The sequence below is a fragment of the Phyllostomus hastatus genome, unplaced genomic scaffold, assembly GCF_019186645.2.
Source record: "Phyllostomus hastatus isolate PE091 unplaced genomic scaffold, TTU_PhHast_1.1 phas_contig_98, whole genome shotgun sequence".
Classification (NCBI taxonomy): domain Eukaryota; kingdom Metazoa; phylum Chordata; class Mammalia; order Chiroptera; family Phyllostomidae; genus Phyllostomus; species Phyllostomus hastatus.
In genome coordinates this window covers 2,850,306-2,866,715 of record NW_025333999.1, presented here as the reverse complement: position 1 = coordinate 2,866,715, position 16,410 = coordinate 2,850,306, and the positions used below count along the sequence as shown (strand labels likewise).

The 16,410-nt window shown below is 57.6% G+C and overlaps 2 protein-coding genes across 3 annotated transcripts in view; both read right to left on the bottom strand.

Moving 5' to 3' along the window:
- Window positions 1–14,098, bottom strand: part of ADGRL1 (adhesion G protein-coupled receptor L1) — a 44,519-nt gene extending 30,421 nt beyond the window's left edge. For both annotated transcript variants that reach the window (XM_045852811.1, XM_045852812.1), the window contains exon 1: window positions 13,272–14,098. The gene's annotated coding sequence lies outside the window, so the exon portion shown is untranslated. The remainder of the gene's footprint in view (window positions 1–13,271) is intronic.
- LOC123828546 (basic proline-rich protein-like) lies at window positions 13,483–14,352 on the bottom strand. Its single transcript, XM_045853592.1, has one exon. The coding sequence runs from the start codon at window positions 14,350–14,352 to the stop codon at window positions 13,483–13,485; it is 870 nt and encodes a 289-aa protein (XP_045709548.1).
- Between the last annotated feature and the right edge of the window lie 2,058 nt (window positions 14,353–16,410).

Genomic DNA, 16,410 nt, shown 5'->3' with positions numbered 1-16,410 from the left:
GCTGTCACCCCAGTGCCTCTCCCACCATCTGAACACCATCAACTACTCAACAGTTTCCAAATCTCTCATTTCCAGTCTGGAATCTCTGAACAGAGCCCCAGCTATTGCCCTCCCCCGCCCGCACCAAACGAAGCCTATTGACTGGCCCAGTTAGCTCGCTGGCCCCCTCTCTGCTCCGCCTCTCCTGCCTCCTGCTCTTTCTCCACCAGCTGAGCCCTACCCCAGGGGCTCGAGTCCTCTACATTTATCTTTTGCCTGCCAGTCAGTTATCCACAAGGCCACTCCCCATGCTCCCTCACCTCCTTTGGGCCTTTGGTCACATGCAACTACCTTGTGTATGGAGTGGCCCCTGCAGGGGCAGGGGTCATTGGGTTGTTATGTATATGACCCCATTCCCAGCTTCTAGAACAGGCCTGGCACACAGCAACGAATGTTTGTTGAATGAATCTTAGACCCCAACCTAAGAATCTGCCTCAATTTCTCGCCTCTTCCCTTCCCTTCATAAACTCTGTTAGCAAGTCCTGTGGGCTCTGCCTCCAAAGAATATCACCAATCTGCCCATTTCTGGTCCCCAACACCCCCACCCAGGAGCAAGCCACAATCCAGCTGCACCTGGACATCGTCCTGGCCTCTCCCTCCCAGCCTCCACACCTGCCTTCCACTCAGGAAGAAATCATTTAATGATGTAGATCCCTCTGCTCTCCACTGGGGCCTCTGTTCCTCACCAGGGTCCAGGGGCTGCTGGGGATCTGGGGCCACCAGGCTCTCCCATCCCAACATTCCTACATGCTCCAGCCTCTCTCTGCCCCCCAGTCTGCCTTTGCCTGAGGGGTGCCCTCCGCCTGGACCGCTCTCCCAGGATCCCAAACACCTGCTGCAGCTTTTCAGTGTTCAGGCCTCCATCTCCTCTCACGTCCCACTGGACGGCGACTTCACAGTGCAGCCCTGCATCCCAGTGCCCATCCCTGCGGCAGCTCTCTGCCCCTCCCCCACCCCGCAGCTGGAATCACCCCTCTACTGCCCAAAACTGTCTCCCACAACCCTGACCAGACCTGGCCTGCGGAACTTTCGGTTCCTTTCACAGCATTGAGATGGAAGGGTATTCCCTCCCACCACCTCATTTCTCCCCCAATCCCATCTCCCAGCCTGCCAGGCTCGAGAGAGGCAGTGACCCCGGGCTGATGGCCACTCCCCTCCCTGGCTCTCCCTGAGGCAGTTGAACTGGTTGGCAGCTGGTTAATGCTGGGGAGGCTGGGGTGCCAGGCACTGAGGACAGCTAACCCATGTGGGTCTGGATCCCCACGGCTATGCCATGACTCTGCTGCTTTTGCGCTGTGTGACCTTGAACAGGTCCTCCCCTACCCCCCCAGTTCCCTCAGCAGTCTGAACCTGCAGGGTTCTGATAAGGTCAACAGTCTACACATACACAGGGGGCCAGCTGGGACCCCTCAGAGGGTGCTGTCCACAGCGCAGTGCGACTCGGGGCACAGGGGGCACCCATTGGAGGGGATGGCTCCTCTCCCTCCTCCTAGGCTGTACCCCAGGACCCTACTGGGGTCCCCACACCTCTTCCCTGCCCATACTCCCCTCTCAGGGGTCCCAACCAACCTCATGGCTTTAGCCACCATTTATACTGTGATGACTGTCGCATCTGAGCTCCAGCCCTGCCTCCCTCCTTACCACCTACACCTCTGTTGGAGTCTCCAACAGACCTTCAGCCTGATTGGACCGAAACACAGCCCTGCATCTGCCCACCCTGCCACCACCCTCCCAGGTCCTCGGGCCAAAGCCTCAGCAGTCTGACTCCTTGGGCTCCGCCATCCTTTACCTCCCACCTCCAGTTCAGGAGCAAGTCCTGGGTCTGCACCTCCAGAACATCCCAGTGTCCGCCCATGCTTGACAGCCACCCTCCAGACCCAGCTCACTGCCTACCCACGGCAGCTCTGACCCCTTTCCTACTGCACTCCAGGTACCCCAGCCACCAGAGAGGCCTTGCAAAAAAAAAAAAAAAAAGGTCATATTTACATACAACAAAATCAGTCATTTTAACCATACAAGCCAGTGGCAGTAACTATATTCTGATGTTGTGCCACCACCACCATATTCTATTTCTAAAACTTTTTTTAATTAAAAAGTAATTTTTAAGGGTTTATTTTATTCTCATTTGAGAGAGGAAGGGAAGGAAAGAGAGAAACATCAATGTGAGAAACACTGATTGGCTGCCTCCCACGTGCCCCAGTGGCCGATCGAGCCTGTAACCTGGGCCTGCACCCTAACCAGGAATCGAACCAGCAGCCTTTTGGTTATGGGCTGATGCTCCAACTGAGCCATGCTGACCAGAGCTATTTCCAAAACTTTTCCAACCCCAAACAGAAACTCTGTGCCTATTAAGCACTCCTCCCCACTCTCCCTCCAGCCCCTGGCAACTACTATCTGCTTTCTGTGTCGGAGGAGCTGCCTGCTCTGGGCATTTTATACACAGGCAATCACACAACACATGGCCCTTTGTATCTGGCTTCTTTCACTCAGCACGATGTTTTCGAGGTTCATATAAGTTGTAGCATGCCAGTGCTTCGTTCTTCTTTATGACTGAGTAATATTCCACTGTACAGACGGACCGCATTTTATCTATTTGTGCAAGATGGACACTGGGTTGTTTCCACAGAGGGGTCTTTCCAAAGACGATCTAGATAGATTGCTCCCTAGCCTAAACACCTGCAACAGCTCGCACGATGCGGCCCGCAAGGCCACACATGCTGACTCCTGTCTCCAGCCCCGCTCAGGCCAACAGGTTCCTGCCACAAGGTCTTGGCCTGTGTCCCCAGCTCCGCACCCCTTAGACCTCAGCTAGGACGGGCACTCCTCAGAGGCGCGCATGGGCCTCCCACACCCTGTATCACAGCGCCTTGCAGTCAGGGCCGCCCGTCAGCCCCTGCCATCCTGTGACCTCCCGTGTCCCCATTCTCCTCTCGGTGAAATGGGGGTGCCTCACAGGACAGCTGCAGGATAAGATGGATTCACACCCGTGAAACACTTAGGGCCGAGCCAGGCATGCAGTGAGTGCAGCAGGCCCCTGCAGCAGTCATCACCACTGTCACCACCGACCGCGTCCCTGCATGTGACTTTACCTGTCCACTGGTGAATTTCCTTTGCACCCCCAGGGGGACGGAAGCTCCTGGGACCATTTCCTGGCACCCAGACATACAGTAGGTCCTCAAACAAACATCAAATGAACCAGGGTGAGTGACGAATGGTGGTGGGGGCAGCTGGAGAGGGGGCGTCTGCCCCGAGACCAGGGGCCCAACCTGGCTCACACTGACCAGACACCAATGTCTCAGGGCCACAGAAGGGTTTCCCAAGGGCTGCCTGCTGCTCCTTGCAGCCCCTCCCTGGAGCAGCTCCCCCAGGGAGCCCCAGGCACACTCAGAACCACCGGCTCAGGAGCTGGGCTCTGCAGCTCCCATTTCCTCCCATCCTGGCCTGTGTGCCCACCCCACACTGGAGAGTTTCACTTGTCACCTGGTGCCCACCTCGGTGGAGAAGCCAGGCACAGGCATGTGGGAGCCACCAGGGAGACCCAGGCCATCCCTGAGGCCTTCGGAGGGGGGTTATGATGGATTGAGTTTTATCCTCTCCCCAAAAAGATATGTTCAAGTCCTATCCCCCAGCACTTCAGAATGAAACCTTATTTAAAAGAAGTAATCAAGGCCTTGCCAGGTAGCCCAGTTGGTTAGTGTTCTGATACATCAAGGTTGTGGGTTCGATCCACCCCTGCCATCAGGGCACAGACAAGAATCAACCAGTGAGTGCGTAAATAAGTGGGACAACAAATTGGTATTTCTCTCTTTCTCTAAAAAAAAAAAAATCAATAAATAAAACAAGTAATCAAGTTCCACTGAGGTCAGTAAGGTTAGCCCAAACTAGTAGGACTGGTGTCCTTATGAAAACAGGAAGTTTGGACACAGTATGCACAGAGAGAGAACCCCATGTGCAGACGGAGGCAGAACTGGGGTGATGGTTCAACAAGCGAAGGCATAGCAAGGCCCACTGGCAGGTCCCAGAGGCCAGGGAAGAAGCCTGGGACAGATTTTGGTCTCAGAGACCCCAGACGGAACCAAGCCCGACAACACCCTGATCTTGGACTTGCGGCCTCCAGAACTGAGGCAATGCATTTCTGGTATTACAGCCACCTAGTCTAGGGTACTTTGTCACATCAGCCCTAGGAAAGTCACAAAGGGGCCAGGACACATGGGAGGTGGGAGGCAGAGAGGAGGGCAGGACCCGGGCCATGCAACTTCAGGGAGCCTTTCAGACTGTGGGATGGGGTGCTGCTGGGATCGCCAGTGCTCAGACCCCCCAGGTGCCGGGCACAGCGGCAGAAACCATGCCTTGTACCGAGCACTCTGCACACGTACCTCCTTTAATTCTCGTAAGAACTTAGTAAAGGGGGACACCCATATTTCACAGATAAAGAAAGTGAGGTCCTAGGGGTACCCGCCTGGTAAGGGGGCTGTGAACCCAGGCAGGATCCCCAGCTGGGCACCCGGAGCTGGTTTGACCCTGGGGGCTAGAAGAGCCCCTCCTCCAGGTCCCCTGAGGAACTTGTGTGATCCATGGTCCTCAGAGATGGGCCCTCCTGCAGGCTCCACACCATCAGGGCCAGGTGAGCCTGCACCTGCATGTGTCGCCACCTTGGTCTTCAGATGAACCCAAGGGAAACAGTGCTCACTGCCCTCAGGTTGAGAGAGGGACTGGGCCCCAGACGTGTCCGACTACCAGGTCGGCCCACCTGCCTTGGTGTTTGCACCTAAGGCCTGATCCCCATGTCTGTCTCAAGTCAAGGAGAGTGGGGTGCAGTGGCAACCTGGTGGTAGGTGTTGCAACCTAGGCTCTGTCCTCAGATGCCCTGGGGTGGGGCAAGGTGAAACTGCTGGAGGAGAAGGGGTGCCTCTAGCTTGCCCTAAAGTAAGGCTGCTATGGCAACCCTCTGTGCGCGAGTGGGTGGGAGTCTGAGTGGGGGGGCCCTGAGGCTCTCACTACCCCACCCCTCCACACAGTGTCTCCTGTGTCCAGTTCCCTCCCAGCAGACTATCCTCCCCAAGCCCAGCAGCCTGAGAGAGCAGCTCCACAGGCCCACCTCCAGGAAGCCCTCAGGCACGACAGAGTGAGGAAGGGGCAGGCCCTGGGTAGGAATCTGCTGTACTACCTTGGGCAAGGTGCTTGACCTCTCTGAGACCATTTCCCCATCCCTATTCCAGACTAACAGATCTACCTCAAACAGACAAAACAGCTGCCCAGAGAGTGCCCAGAGGATGGCCCTCCTTCAAGAAGGAAACTGTGGGCTCAGGGAGGGCAGGGTCCCTGCCAAACACTCATCTTTCCATATTCCCACATTTCAACAGTGGGCAGCTGGTCCTCCCAGGCGCTCAGGAACTATAGTCATCCTGAACCCCTCTCTCATCTTCTCTCCCCGACATCCAACCTGGCAGCTCCTGTGGCCTCCCCTTCAGAATCTGTTCACTTCTCCTCACCCCTTGGCCACCTCCCTGGTCTAGGCCCATCATTTTCCACCTGTACCAGCCCAGTGGCCCTCTCCCAGGTCTCTGGGCTCCAGCTCTCATGCTCAGTCTGTTCCCCACAAAACAGCCAGAGGGCGCCGACGAGCACTTGAGTACACGTGTGTCCCTCCAAAGCTTTCAGAACCCTCTGAGGTTCCCACCTCACCCAGAGTAAAAGCTTAAGTCTTCCTGTGGCCTGTAAGTCCCCCAAGTTCCTGCCTCCCTGCCCTCACTACCTGGCTCACTCAACTCTCATTTCCCTGGTGAAAAACAGGCACAGTCCCACCTCAGGGCCTTTGCACGAGCGGCTGCTCTCTGTTCCCCGGCCACCCCAACAGCTCCTCTCTTGCCTCTCTTGCCCGCTTCAGGCCTTGACTCAAACATGACCTCCTCTGGGAGGTCCTGCTGGCCCCAGCACTCCCACATCCCATTCTGGCTTTCTTTCTTTTTAAAAAATCCCATGCATCTTACTTTTTATCTCTCTTCTACTAGACCTTGGCACCACAGAGTGGGGTTTGCCCTCCAGCTGCACTGGACTGCAGAGGAGTGGAGGCTGTTTTAAGTATCCTCTTCCCTAGGGTCTCCACTCTCTATCTGCCACTCCTGCTCCATTCAATCTCCACCCTGTAGCCAGAGGGATCTTTGCAAAATGAAAACCCAATCAAGTCCCTCCCTGCCTGCAATCATCCATGGCTCTCTATTGCCTCAGTGCCCTAACACAGCATCTCAGGTCCTGGTCTCCTGCCACTTAGTCATCACCTTCTCTACTCTGTCCCCCCAAGATGCCTGTTCTCCACACCCCCTAACTCTCCCCCTTCCTCACACACAACACACACACACACACACACACACACACACACACACACACACACACACACCGTCGCACTGTGCTGGGCCTCCCACCCCCTCTTCCTCCCAAAGGATCTGTCCACCAGGGCTGCAGTGGTCCCTACTTGGACCCACACCTGCAGCACACGGAGCCTCCACCTTTTGCTCCCCTAATCAGATTTGGACTCTGCTGCTGGTCGGCTGTCTTTTCCACCCGTAGGGGACTCCAGGGGGAAAGTTCCATCATGGTCATCTAGCGCTCTGTTGCATCCCCAGCTCTGGGCCAGGACTGTACACTTGTCGATTTGTTTAATGAACTAAGATGAAGCAAACCCAGAACACAGGTCATCCATTCAGCGGACGGTTACCCAATTCCCACGGAGGCACAAGTGCTTTGGGGGAAACAGGCCCAGGAGGGAGAGATTGGGGGGAAGCGGTATAGACAGGGAAAACCTCCCTGGGGAGGTGACATTTTGGCAGAGGTCTCAGGGAGGCAAGCCACCTAAGTACCTGGGGAAAGAGGATGCCAAGCAGCAGGAACTGCATGTGCAAAGGCCCTGAGGCAGGATGGGGAGTGTCGCGTCAGCCAGGCAAGAGAGGGTGAGAGTGGGAAGAAGAAAAGGGTTGGGGTTTACAGGGCAGATCATGCAGGGCCTTCTGGGCCTTGGGAAAGACTTGGGCTTTTTTCCGGGTGAGGTGGGAGCCATGGAGGTTCGGAGTAGAGAGGGAGGTGGGACACATATGCCCAGCTCAAGTGTTCAGACTCCTGTGGTGAGGGGAGATTATTAGACTGCGTGCAGGGAGGGGAGGTGGGGGTACTGAGAGTTGTGGGTGCTCCCTACCCTCACCCTCTCCTTTCTTCCCTGTCTATTCGCTGAAAACCAGAAACTTGAAATTCTTCCCACCCCTTCTTTCCTCCGCCTCCAGCCAATCATGTCAACTCAGGCTGGAAAACCCCACAGCAGTGCACCTCAAATGTCCCACAGCCCCCACTGGGACCCTCACCTAGACAGCCATAGTGGCCTTCCCTTCTGCCCTCTGCAGTCGTCTCCCACACAGCAGCCGGAGGGAGCCTATGCTGGACACTCAGACCCTGTCCTGTGGGCCCTCTCATCCCCACAGACAAACACAAACAAACTTACAAACTCAGTCCGTTGGCCCCCTGACCAGCTTCCAACCTCCTCTCTGTACACCTAGCCATGAAACATCATCTTTCCTTTTCCCCTTTGAGCCACTACCTTTCTGACCTCCCCCAAGGCCCTCCCCCCATTCTTCTTCCCCTCCACTTTATCCTTCCTTCCCCCTGCAGGCCACAGCTGGGAAGCCCCCTCCTCCAGGAAACCCTCCCTAGCTTTCAGGCTGGCCTGGCACCTCCTCTGTGCTCCCCACCAAGAAGGGTGGTACCACGGCGCCCCATGGTCCATTTCCCCACCGAGGTGCCCATTGCACAGCCCTAAGCTTCCCACTGTGGGCTAGGCAGAGCAGAACTGAAAAGTCATAGAAGCCAGGGAAGAGGGCTCTGGATCCTCTGCTGCCACCAGATGCTGGGGGTGAAGAGACAGGATAAGGGACGCAGAGAATGAAGGGAGGAGAAGGGGCCAGCATCCTGGCATCCCGTGCATGTTTGAGGACTAGTGAGGAAGCCAGTATGACCAGTGGGGAGTGTGCACAGGAGACTAGGAGGAGGTGAGGGCAGGGAGGTGACAGGAACAGGTTGCACCAGACTCGTCCCAAATGGGGCTGCCCTTCTGCTGATAAGGGTACCCCAACCTCCACTACCAAGGGCAATTTGGAGGTGCTCTACGGCAGAAGTTGGCCACCTATGGCCCAGTCACTACCTGCTTTTGTATAGCCAGTGAGTTAACAATGGTTTTGCCACTTTCAAGGGTTGAGAACAGGCAGAGGAAGAATATGCGACAGAATTGGTAAGGGGTCCACAAAAGTCTTTAACACACCTGGCTCTTCACGGAGAAGGTCTGCAATAGAGCAGTGGTTCTCAACTTGTGGGGAGAGGGGGTGTGTGGGGGAGGGGGCCAATTTTGCCCCCCACCCCAGCCATTTGGCGATGTCTGGTAACATTTCTAGGTGTTACCACCAGGGTGTGGGTGTATGTATGTGGATGCTCTTGGTATATTTAGTGGATGAAAACCAGGGATACTGTTAAAAGTCCTAGGATGCACAAGACAGCCCCCACAAAGAATGAAGTGACCCCAGTGTCAGGACTGCCATGGCTGAGAACCTTTCCCTGCGTCCCTCATCTGTCTGCACCACCTCACCTGCCTGTGGAGAGGAGCCCCACCTGAATTCTGGGTATCTTTAGCCTCTGAGGAAGGGGTCCTAGCTATTTTTAGCTTTGGGGGGCAAGGCTATTTTTTGGTAAATACTTATTTATTTTTAGAAAGAGGGGAAGAAAGGGAGAAAGAAAGGGAGAAAGAGAGGGAGAGAAAGATCGATGTGAGAAATATCAATCAGTTGCCTCATACGCATCTGGACCAGGGACTGAACCAGCAACCCAGGCAGGTGCCCTGACTGGGAATTAAACTGGCGACATTTAGCTTTGTAGGACAGAACCGAACCAACTGAGCCACACCAGTCCAAACAGAGCTATTTTTAGCCTCAGCATCTACTTATTAAAATTTTTACCTTCCCCCAAAATTGGGGGTAGGGGGTGGCAGGGGGCCTCTCTTTGGCCAGTCCCTAAGGGCCAGGGCAGACCACATAATGGGCCCCATCTTGGGAGAAGGAGGCTGAATCAGTGCCCCGGGAGGAGATGGAGGGGGCTGCTCAGACTTTGACTCTGGGGCTCCTACCCCTGGCAAGGGCAGGGAGCCCACACATTTCCCCCCTGGGCTCTAAACTCCATAGCACAGACAGCCCCACCGGGAGGCTACCCGCCCAGTCTGCCCAGAGGTGCCAGGGGACAGGTGCAGAGTTGGTCTGGCCTGGCCTCTGGCAGGAAGCCTTTAATTCCCCCACGGGGTCCAGGGCAATGGAGAACCCTAGATGTGTACAACCATGGGCGTCACCCAGAGGTCTCTGGTTCATTATGAGGCCCCCTCCCATTCCCTCGGGTAGGATTGCTTGAACAACCACTGTGGGCCAGGTATGAGTCTAGGCACCTGGGATCCAAAAGCAAACCGAATTAACACAAACTGCCTGAGCATTTGGGTCCTGGTCAGGAAGACAGACAACAAACAAATGGCCGATAAATCAGGAAGTTCCAGGGTGTGCGAAAAGCCACCTGTGCTGTGGAAGGTCAGGAAGCAAGTAGAAGGCTGCAGTTTTAACGAGGCTGCATGGGATAAAACTTACTGGGAGGATGACAACTGAAGCAGCTGAGGGAGCAAAAGCTTTGCGGATGTCTGGGTGAGGTCCCAGGTGGAAGGACAGACAGTGCGAATGTCCTGGAGTAGAATCATGCTTTGTCTGTTGGAGGAGCAGCAAGGAGGGAGGGGGCAGGGGAAGAAGCACTAGAGAAGGACTGGCAGGTTGGGACCCCAGGATGCCCCATGCCTGGGACTGCTGTAGTGCTCAGATGCAGGGGCCACTGCCATCCCAGTCTGGGGCTGCTCCTCCCCAGCTGGGACCCTGGTCGCTCTCAAGGGGGAGACACAGCCTTTTCCTCAACTCCTACTACATGAACCATTGACCGAAATCACTTATGTGTCACTAGAATGTGAGCTCCGTGAGGGCAGGACCAGGGCACTGTGTCCCCAGCATGGCGCCTAGTAGAGAAGGCACTTGGCAAATGGTCACAGACTGCATAAAGAGGTGACCCGGCCTCATTTCAAGGAGCCCTACACACCTGGGCACATGGCTGCAGCGCACAGGATGCAGAGAGCTGCTCACGCATGGAGCCACACACGCGCACACACACACACAGGGCCTGCACCTCTGCAAAGCTCACAAATACCAGCACACAGGAGACCCCTTCATGACACACAGGACCAGCTTGATGACAGGTGGCCACATGCTGGCTCAGTCAGGTCACCATCCAAATCAGTCACAGAACAGGTACACACAGGTACAGATGATGATGAACAGAGGACTGGATTCCAGGGGCAGTGAAACGCCCTCCCACCCTCGGACCCCACTTTTTTCTTTTGTTAGGTCAGCAAGACCCAGCCCAGGGGAGACGCTGGCTGGAGCCTGCACCTCCAGGGTCACTGCGGTCAGGTTCCAGACCCAGGGAACCCCCACCTCAGCAGGCCCTCCCCCTGGCTCCCCATGGAGGGGCCTGGAGGAGGGGAAGTGTCTGGCGTCTGGAAATTGGATCCTCGAGAGGAGCCCACACAGAAACCAGAGCCTTCTGTGTCCTTGGCCACCCGTCTGACTGGTGAGGTAGGAGGGGCAGAGACCATGACGTAGCTCCGGGTGGCCAGCAGACAGTTGTGGCAGAGATCCCACTCCTGTTTTCCATTAGGGGTACCACTCCAGGGCATAGCAGTGCAGCTTCCTAGGAAACTTGACCCCAGATGCCCATACTGGGGCTGAAGCGCTCTACTGTCTCCCTCCAGCCTGGGGCACACAGGAAGGACAGACACCGGAGATGGAAATGACATGCAGCCCTACACACAGGTCCAAAGTCCTGGAGCCCAGGCCGGGATGCAAACAGACTTGGGAGCAGTCCAGGTGCCTGCCAGCCCCGCCCCGCCCCCCCCACAGGGTCCTCTTCGGTCCCCCTACTGCCAGGAGAAGGAGCTCCTTAGGGCGGGCTGGGAATAGAACTGGGCTTTGAGTCTCTTGCCTTTCACCTCCTCCCTGCAGGGCCCCACAGCCCAGATGCGCTGGTCCGCTGGTCCCCAGCTTCCTGTCCTCCCCCCACCTTGGGTGCCATCTCTACACTCAAGGGCAGGCGTCCATGCACCAGTCAGTGATCAAGTCCTGTGCCAGCTCCCCATGAGTGGGGGTTGAAATCAGTGCCCAGTGGAGGGAGGACAGGCCTAGCAGCACATGGGCTGAGGTCCTGCAGGTCACTGAGGTAGAGGAAGAGGAAGGTGGCAATGCCAGCAAGAGGGCTGGCACTTACATGTGCACGTGCAAGTATGTGGCTCAGTGCATGGGTGCGATTACCACCAGCCAGGGATCGAATTAGTTCCCTTTTCCTCTTTCCAGATGATTTTTCATCTCTGTAATTAATGGGCAAGTCAGTTCTGAACGGCATGGCAGGCAAATTGCTAGTTAGGAAAATCATGGATAATTTTCTCGATATGATAATGAAGGTTGTATACCTTCTCTTATTCTCCCCCTTTTATCCACTTTTAAGTAATAAATTCAACATTAGTGGGAAAGGAGTGGGGAGGAAGGAGAAGTCAACTTGCCCCACAGCTGGGGCCTAACTCAGGCCCACCGGGAGTCCTTAGCCCCTTGCCACTGGGCAGGCAGAGAAGATGACAGATGGAGACCCTCTGTGGGGCACCCTGATACCCCAGTGATCAATTCAGGATGCCAGGCCTAGGAGACCTGGTGATGGGCAGGGAGCCAGCCCCCAGGTCGTCTGCCTGGGTGAACAGGTTGAGTCTGGGGTCAGGTTACAAGCTTATGCCAGCCCCTGGGGTGTTGAAGAGGGGAGAAGAGACCAACGGCCTCTCCCTGAGCAGCATTTGAGGTCAACAGGCCCAGAGCAGATATCCACACTCAGGTGTCTCACATGTCTGTACCCACGTTGTCCAACCCCCTCTTGTCAGTGACTCCTGCAGCAGCTAAGGAAACAGAGCAAGAAGAGAGAGACAGAGAAAGAGAGGCAGAGAGGCGACCAGCCATCTTGGCAGCCATTTTGAACCCCTCCCCCTGCTCCCCTAGGCACACCACATGTTTGGATGTGGGCAGACAAACCGAGGCTAAGGGTCCTGCAGAAGCAAGGAAGAAAGGGGGCCCTGCCTCAAGACTGGGATGGAAGGACACCCACGCAGTTGCCATCTCTGGGGGGAAGGGGGAAGGGGGTGGGCCAGCAAGGTACAGTGAGGTGCTGGGCAAGGATGGGGCTGGGTGCTGACCTAGACTGGAAGAGTTGGGACAGGGATGCGCATGGAGGCCATGTACAGGCAGGGTGCTGTCTTTAGATGGGGGTCAGGGGTGCACTGGAAGGTATTTTCTGGCCATGGCTGGAGCACACCCAGCACTCCCCACCCTCTTCTGGCCCAGACTCCTGTCCCAGGACCCTCAGATGAGAGGATGGCAATGAAAACCCCCAACACTTGGTATAGCGGGAGGGCTCGTTCTCAAAGCCCAAATCCCGGAGGATTAATTCTGACAGCTTCCCATGCTTAACTGAGTACCACGGAGAGAAGATGCTCCTGGGCTGCACCATTCTTCCTGACACAGGCGCCCAGACCGACCCCTCCCTATCCCCCCGCGTCTCTGTTTCCCAGAGAAAAACAACCCCCAGCCCAGCATCCTGCGGTGCCAACCCCCAACAAGGCGCCTCCGAGGCCCGGGGCCCGCGCGCGGCGCGCACACGCACCCTCTCCGCTCACACCCAGACACCTACACAAACAGGGCGCCAAGCACCCGCGCGCACACGCACCAGGGACACGCAGGCACCGCCGCGCCGCTTCCCCACAAAGGCTGGTGCGCGCGCGGGCACACGCAGACACGCGCGAGCACACTCGCAGTCCCCTCCCCCCGCCGGGTCCCCACGGACGTCCATCTGCACCCCCAAGCCCTCGGCGCTCCGTGGGCGCCGCTCCTCCGGCCTCATCGCCGATAGGGGTGAGGTGCCGGCCTCTCCTGAATCCCCTCCGGCTCCGGTGCGATGACCCGCGGCTCCAGCATCCCCTCCCCCTTTACGGCCCAGAGAGACCCCGGTTCCCATCCTCTCCCTCTTGGCCTGAACACCTGGCCCAGGTGCTGCATCTCCCTCGCCCTGGGCCCGCAGACACTCACCTGTCCAGCGCTGCTCTGAGCCGGGCCCTGGGCGTCTCTTCTGCGGCTCCGCGAACCCGGGCCCCCCGCCCGGCACATCTCCCGGAATCCGGACGGGGAGGGAAATGGGTGAGGGGTGGCGGGGCGAGGGCAGCCTGTGTCCCCTCTTTCCCCTGGCCCAGCACCACCGCCACCAACCAAAAAAAGAAAAAAGAAAAAAGAAAAAAGCGGATCACACAGCTCCAAAGGCGGCCCCCTCGCGGCGGCGGCGGCAGCTCTGGGCTAGGGGCGAGCGGGTCCGCGCCCCTCCCGGGGAGGGAGGCGGCAAAGGCTGCGGGGCGGGGGCGGTGTCAGAACTCTGGGGGCTGGAGTGAGGCGGAGCCCCCCGAGGCGGTGCCGGCCGCGGCCCGCATATCCCCCGCAGCTCCGCGGCCCCGACGGAGGTGGCACGTGTGCGCCCAGGAGACTTCCCAGCCCCCTCGGACGGCGGCGGCGGCGACCGAGGGGTTAACGGGGCAGCAGTGGCGCCCCTGCAGCCCCCCGCCGCCCGGCGGCGCCGCTCCGGGACCCGCGCGGCCCCATCAGCCGGGGCCTCCTCGGCAGACGGCGGGGCGGGGAGCCGCAGCGCCGATAGCTCCCGCACCGACGGCTCGGGCTCCCCGCAGTGGCCGCCGTGGGCTTGGGTAGGGAGCAGGCGGCGCGGAGCCTGGCGGGGGCGCGGCTGGAAGCGAGCGCGGCGGCGTCGCGCCCCCGGGGCGGCCGGAGGTGGGGCGCCGGGCCGGGCCCGTGGGCACCGCAGGACGCGCGGACCGAGCCGGCGCCGGGCACCAGCAATGACAAGCCGCCTGTTCTCCCCGCTCCCCGGCGCACTAGCTCCGGGAGGGGGACGGCGGGAGCACGCAAAACCCGGGCTGGAACCACCGCCCGGGACCGGCCGCCGCAGCCTCCCCAGGAACACCGAGGGCCGGCTTGAAAACCCGGGCTGGAGTTTTCTCTCCTTCGCCTTCTTCGACCCCCCTGGGAAATTAGTGAGAGGGAAGGCGAGGTGCTGGATCCCAGCGTTGGAACGGAGAGGGGATGGGGATAGCGAAAAAAGGCGCATGTAATACCCGGAGCTCCGGATTATGACGGCAGGGAAGTAAAAGAGAGACTAAGAGCCCGGACAGTGGAGAAATGGGACGATCTGGAAAGGGTATGCAAAACCCGGTTTGGATTAGGCAGAGACGGGAGGAACCGAGAGCTGGGGAGCTGCGACACGGCCAAATGCACGCGGGGCACGCAAATTTCGGGCCGGATCCTTCCTCGGGAGACGGAGTAATGCGTCATGCCTAATGCAGTGGAAACAAGTAAGACCCGGTGTGGTGTGTGCGGACCTGGGCTTGCAGGGGGCTCCCGGAGGGGGCCACTCGGTAGCTGAGGAGGCGTCTGCTGCCCCCGTATTCCTGGCAGCGACGTGCAAGGGGGAGGGGTAAGAGGAGGGCAGGACTCAGGCACGAGGGAACCTGGAGCACTGGCTGCACCAGAGCGGGAAGGTAAAAGCGGTTTCAGGATACAGAGGCTCTGCGCTGGGTGAGCGAAGAGGAGGCTGCCACCCTGGGAGACCAGACTTACAATACAAGGCGAGAAAAGGCCGCAAAGCCAGGGCTGGAGCCCACCGGACGGGACAAGATCCCAGCAGAAGATCCCGGGCTACCGGACAAGGGCTTGGAACTGACCGAGCTGCAGGGGCGGAGGGGAGTGTTAGGGGGAGCTTAGTATCTAGAAACGCCTCAAAAGTCTCACTTTGAGGTGGGCGGGGGGGGGGGCGGGGGAAGAGAAAAAAAGTGAATTTTAGGTTCTTGGCAAGAGCAAAAACCCGGTACGGACTTTCTCAGCCTAACAACTACACTGCTGCTGGTAGATGTAAAGAAGTAAGGATAGGAGCCGGCAGGGTTTCGGGCATCTGGCTGACTGAGGCGAGGGACAGGTTTCAGGCTGAGGCTGCAGAGGGAGCCCCTGGTACCCCCTTTCCAGTTCGACCTGGCTCCCCCGAGCCACAGCGGTGACTGCCGAGACCTGGAGTAGGGGCTGTAAAACCGGGCCCCAGGCCAAAAATAGGCGCTTCAGCATAATAGACAACTCAGTGCTAGAGGGGGTGGGAGGAAATTGGAAGGGAGTAGAATCCTGGAGAGGGGAGTAGGGGGAAAGTCCTGAGCAGTGAGATCCGGTGAGGATCTGGAAGCCTGGCTGCTGGCTGGCTCCATTTTATGAAAGATGGGTGCAACTGTTAAGACTGATGGAAGGGGAAGAGCGGATCCCTGGCTTTGATCATTAGGGAAGGAAGTCCATCCAAGTGAGGCCTAAATAGGAAAGCAAAGTCCAAAGTAGGGGCTGAATCTTGGTGGACCAAGAAGGGGCATTAATGGGGTGTGAGGAGGAGTAGGGCAGACAAATCCAGATCTGAATTACAGAGGAAGGGGGTGGGCCAAGGATGGGGAGGAGCTCAAACCCAATCAGTCTCTGTCTCCAGAAAAGAGAATGTGTTGCCCGGGTTGCCAACCAAGTTTGGCATTGTAGAATGGGTGAGGAAAAGGGAAAGAGTGTGGAAAGGCAGTGGGAGGTGTTGGGGAGCAAATACACAAAACTTGGGGCAGAATTGCATGGGAACTATGAGTATCTGAGAAAACCTAAATGTATTAACCTGCCCTGTAATCCCTTCCAAGAAACATGTCCTGGTGGCTGAATTTAGGGAACGCCAGAGAAACACCAGACTTGCAGGCTGGCTGGGTGACCAGGGGTGATGCTGTGGTGAACACCCACCCTCTACCCTCTTTTATAGACAGCCTTCATTTCAGGACTAGACAGGGATTATCTTAACCTGTAACCTGGGTCACATTTGTATCCCAAACTTTGGGGTAGAGGGTATATGTGGGCCACTTTCGTTCCCCCTTCATGTGTAGGACTCTATATCTCTAGAGCTCTAGCCTTGATTCTGGGTGGCCACGCCAGACAGCTGGATCAGAAAGACCCAATGTGAATGAAGCAGAGGCTGAGGACCTCATCCATCTGTATCTGGCAGCAAATCTATCAATTATAGGGGTAGGGTGGGCGGTGCCTCAATTTCCCACTTTGAGATACACCAACAGCACCTAGTAGGACCCATGGAATGCCTGGGGATGCT

Coding starts and splice junctions, on each gene's coding strand:
- LOC123828546 (XM_045853592.1), bottom strand. CDS start 14,352: ATGCGCCTTTTTTCGCTATCCCCATCCCCTCTCCGTTCCAACGCTGGG.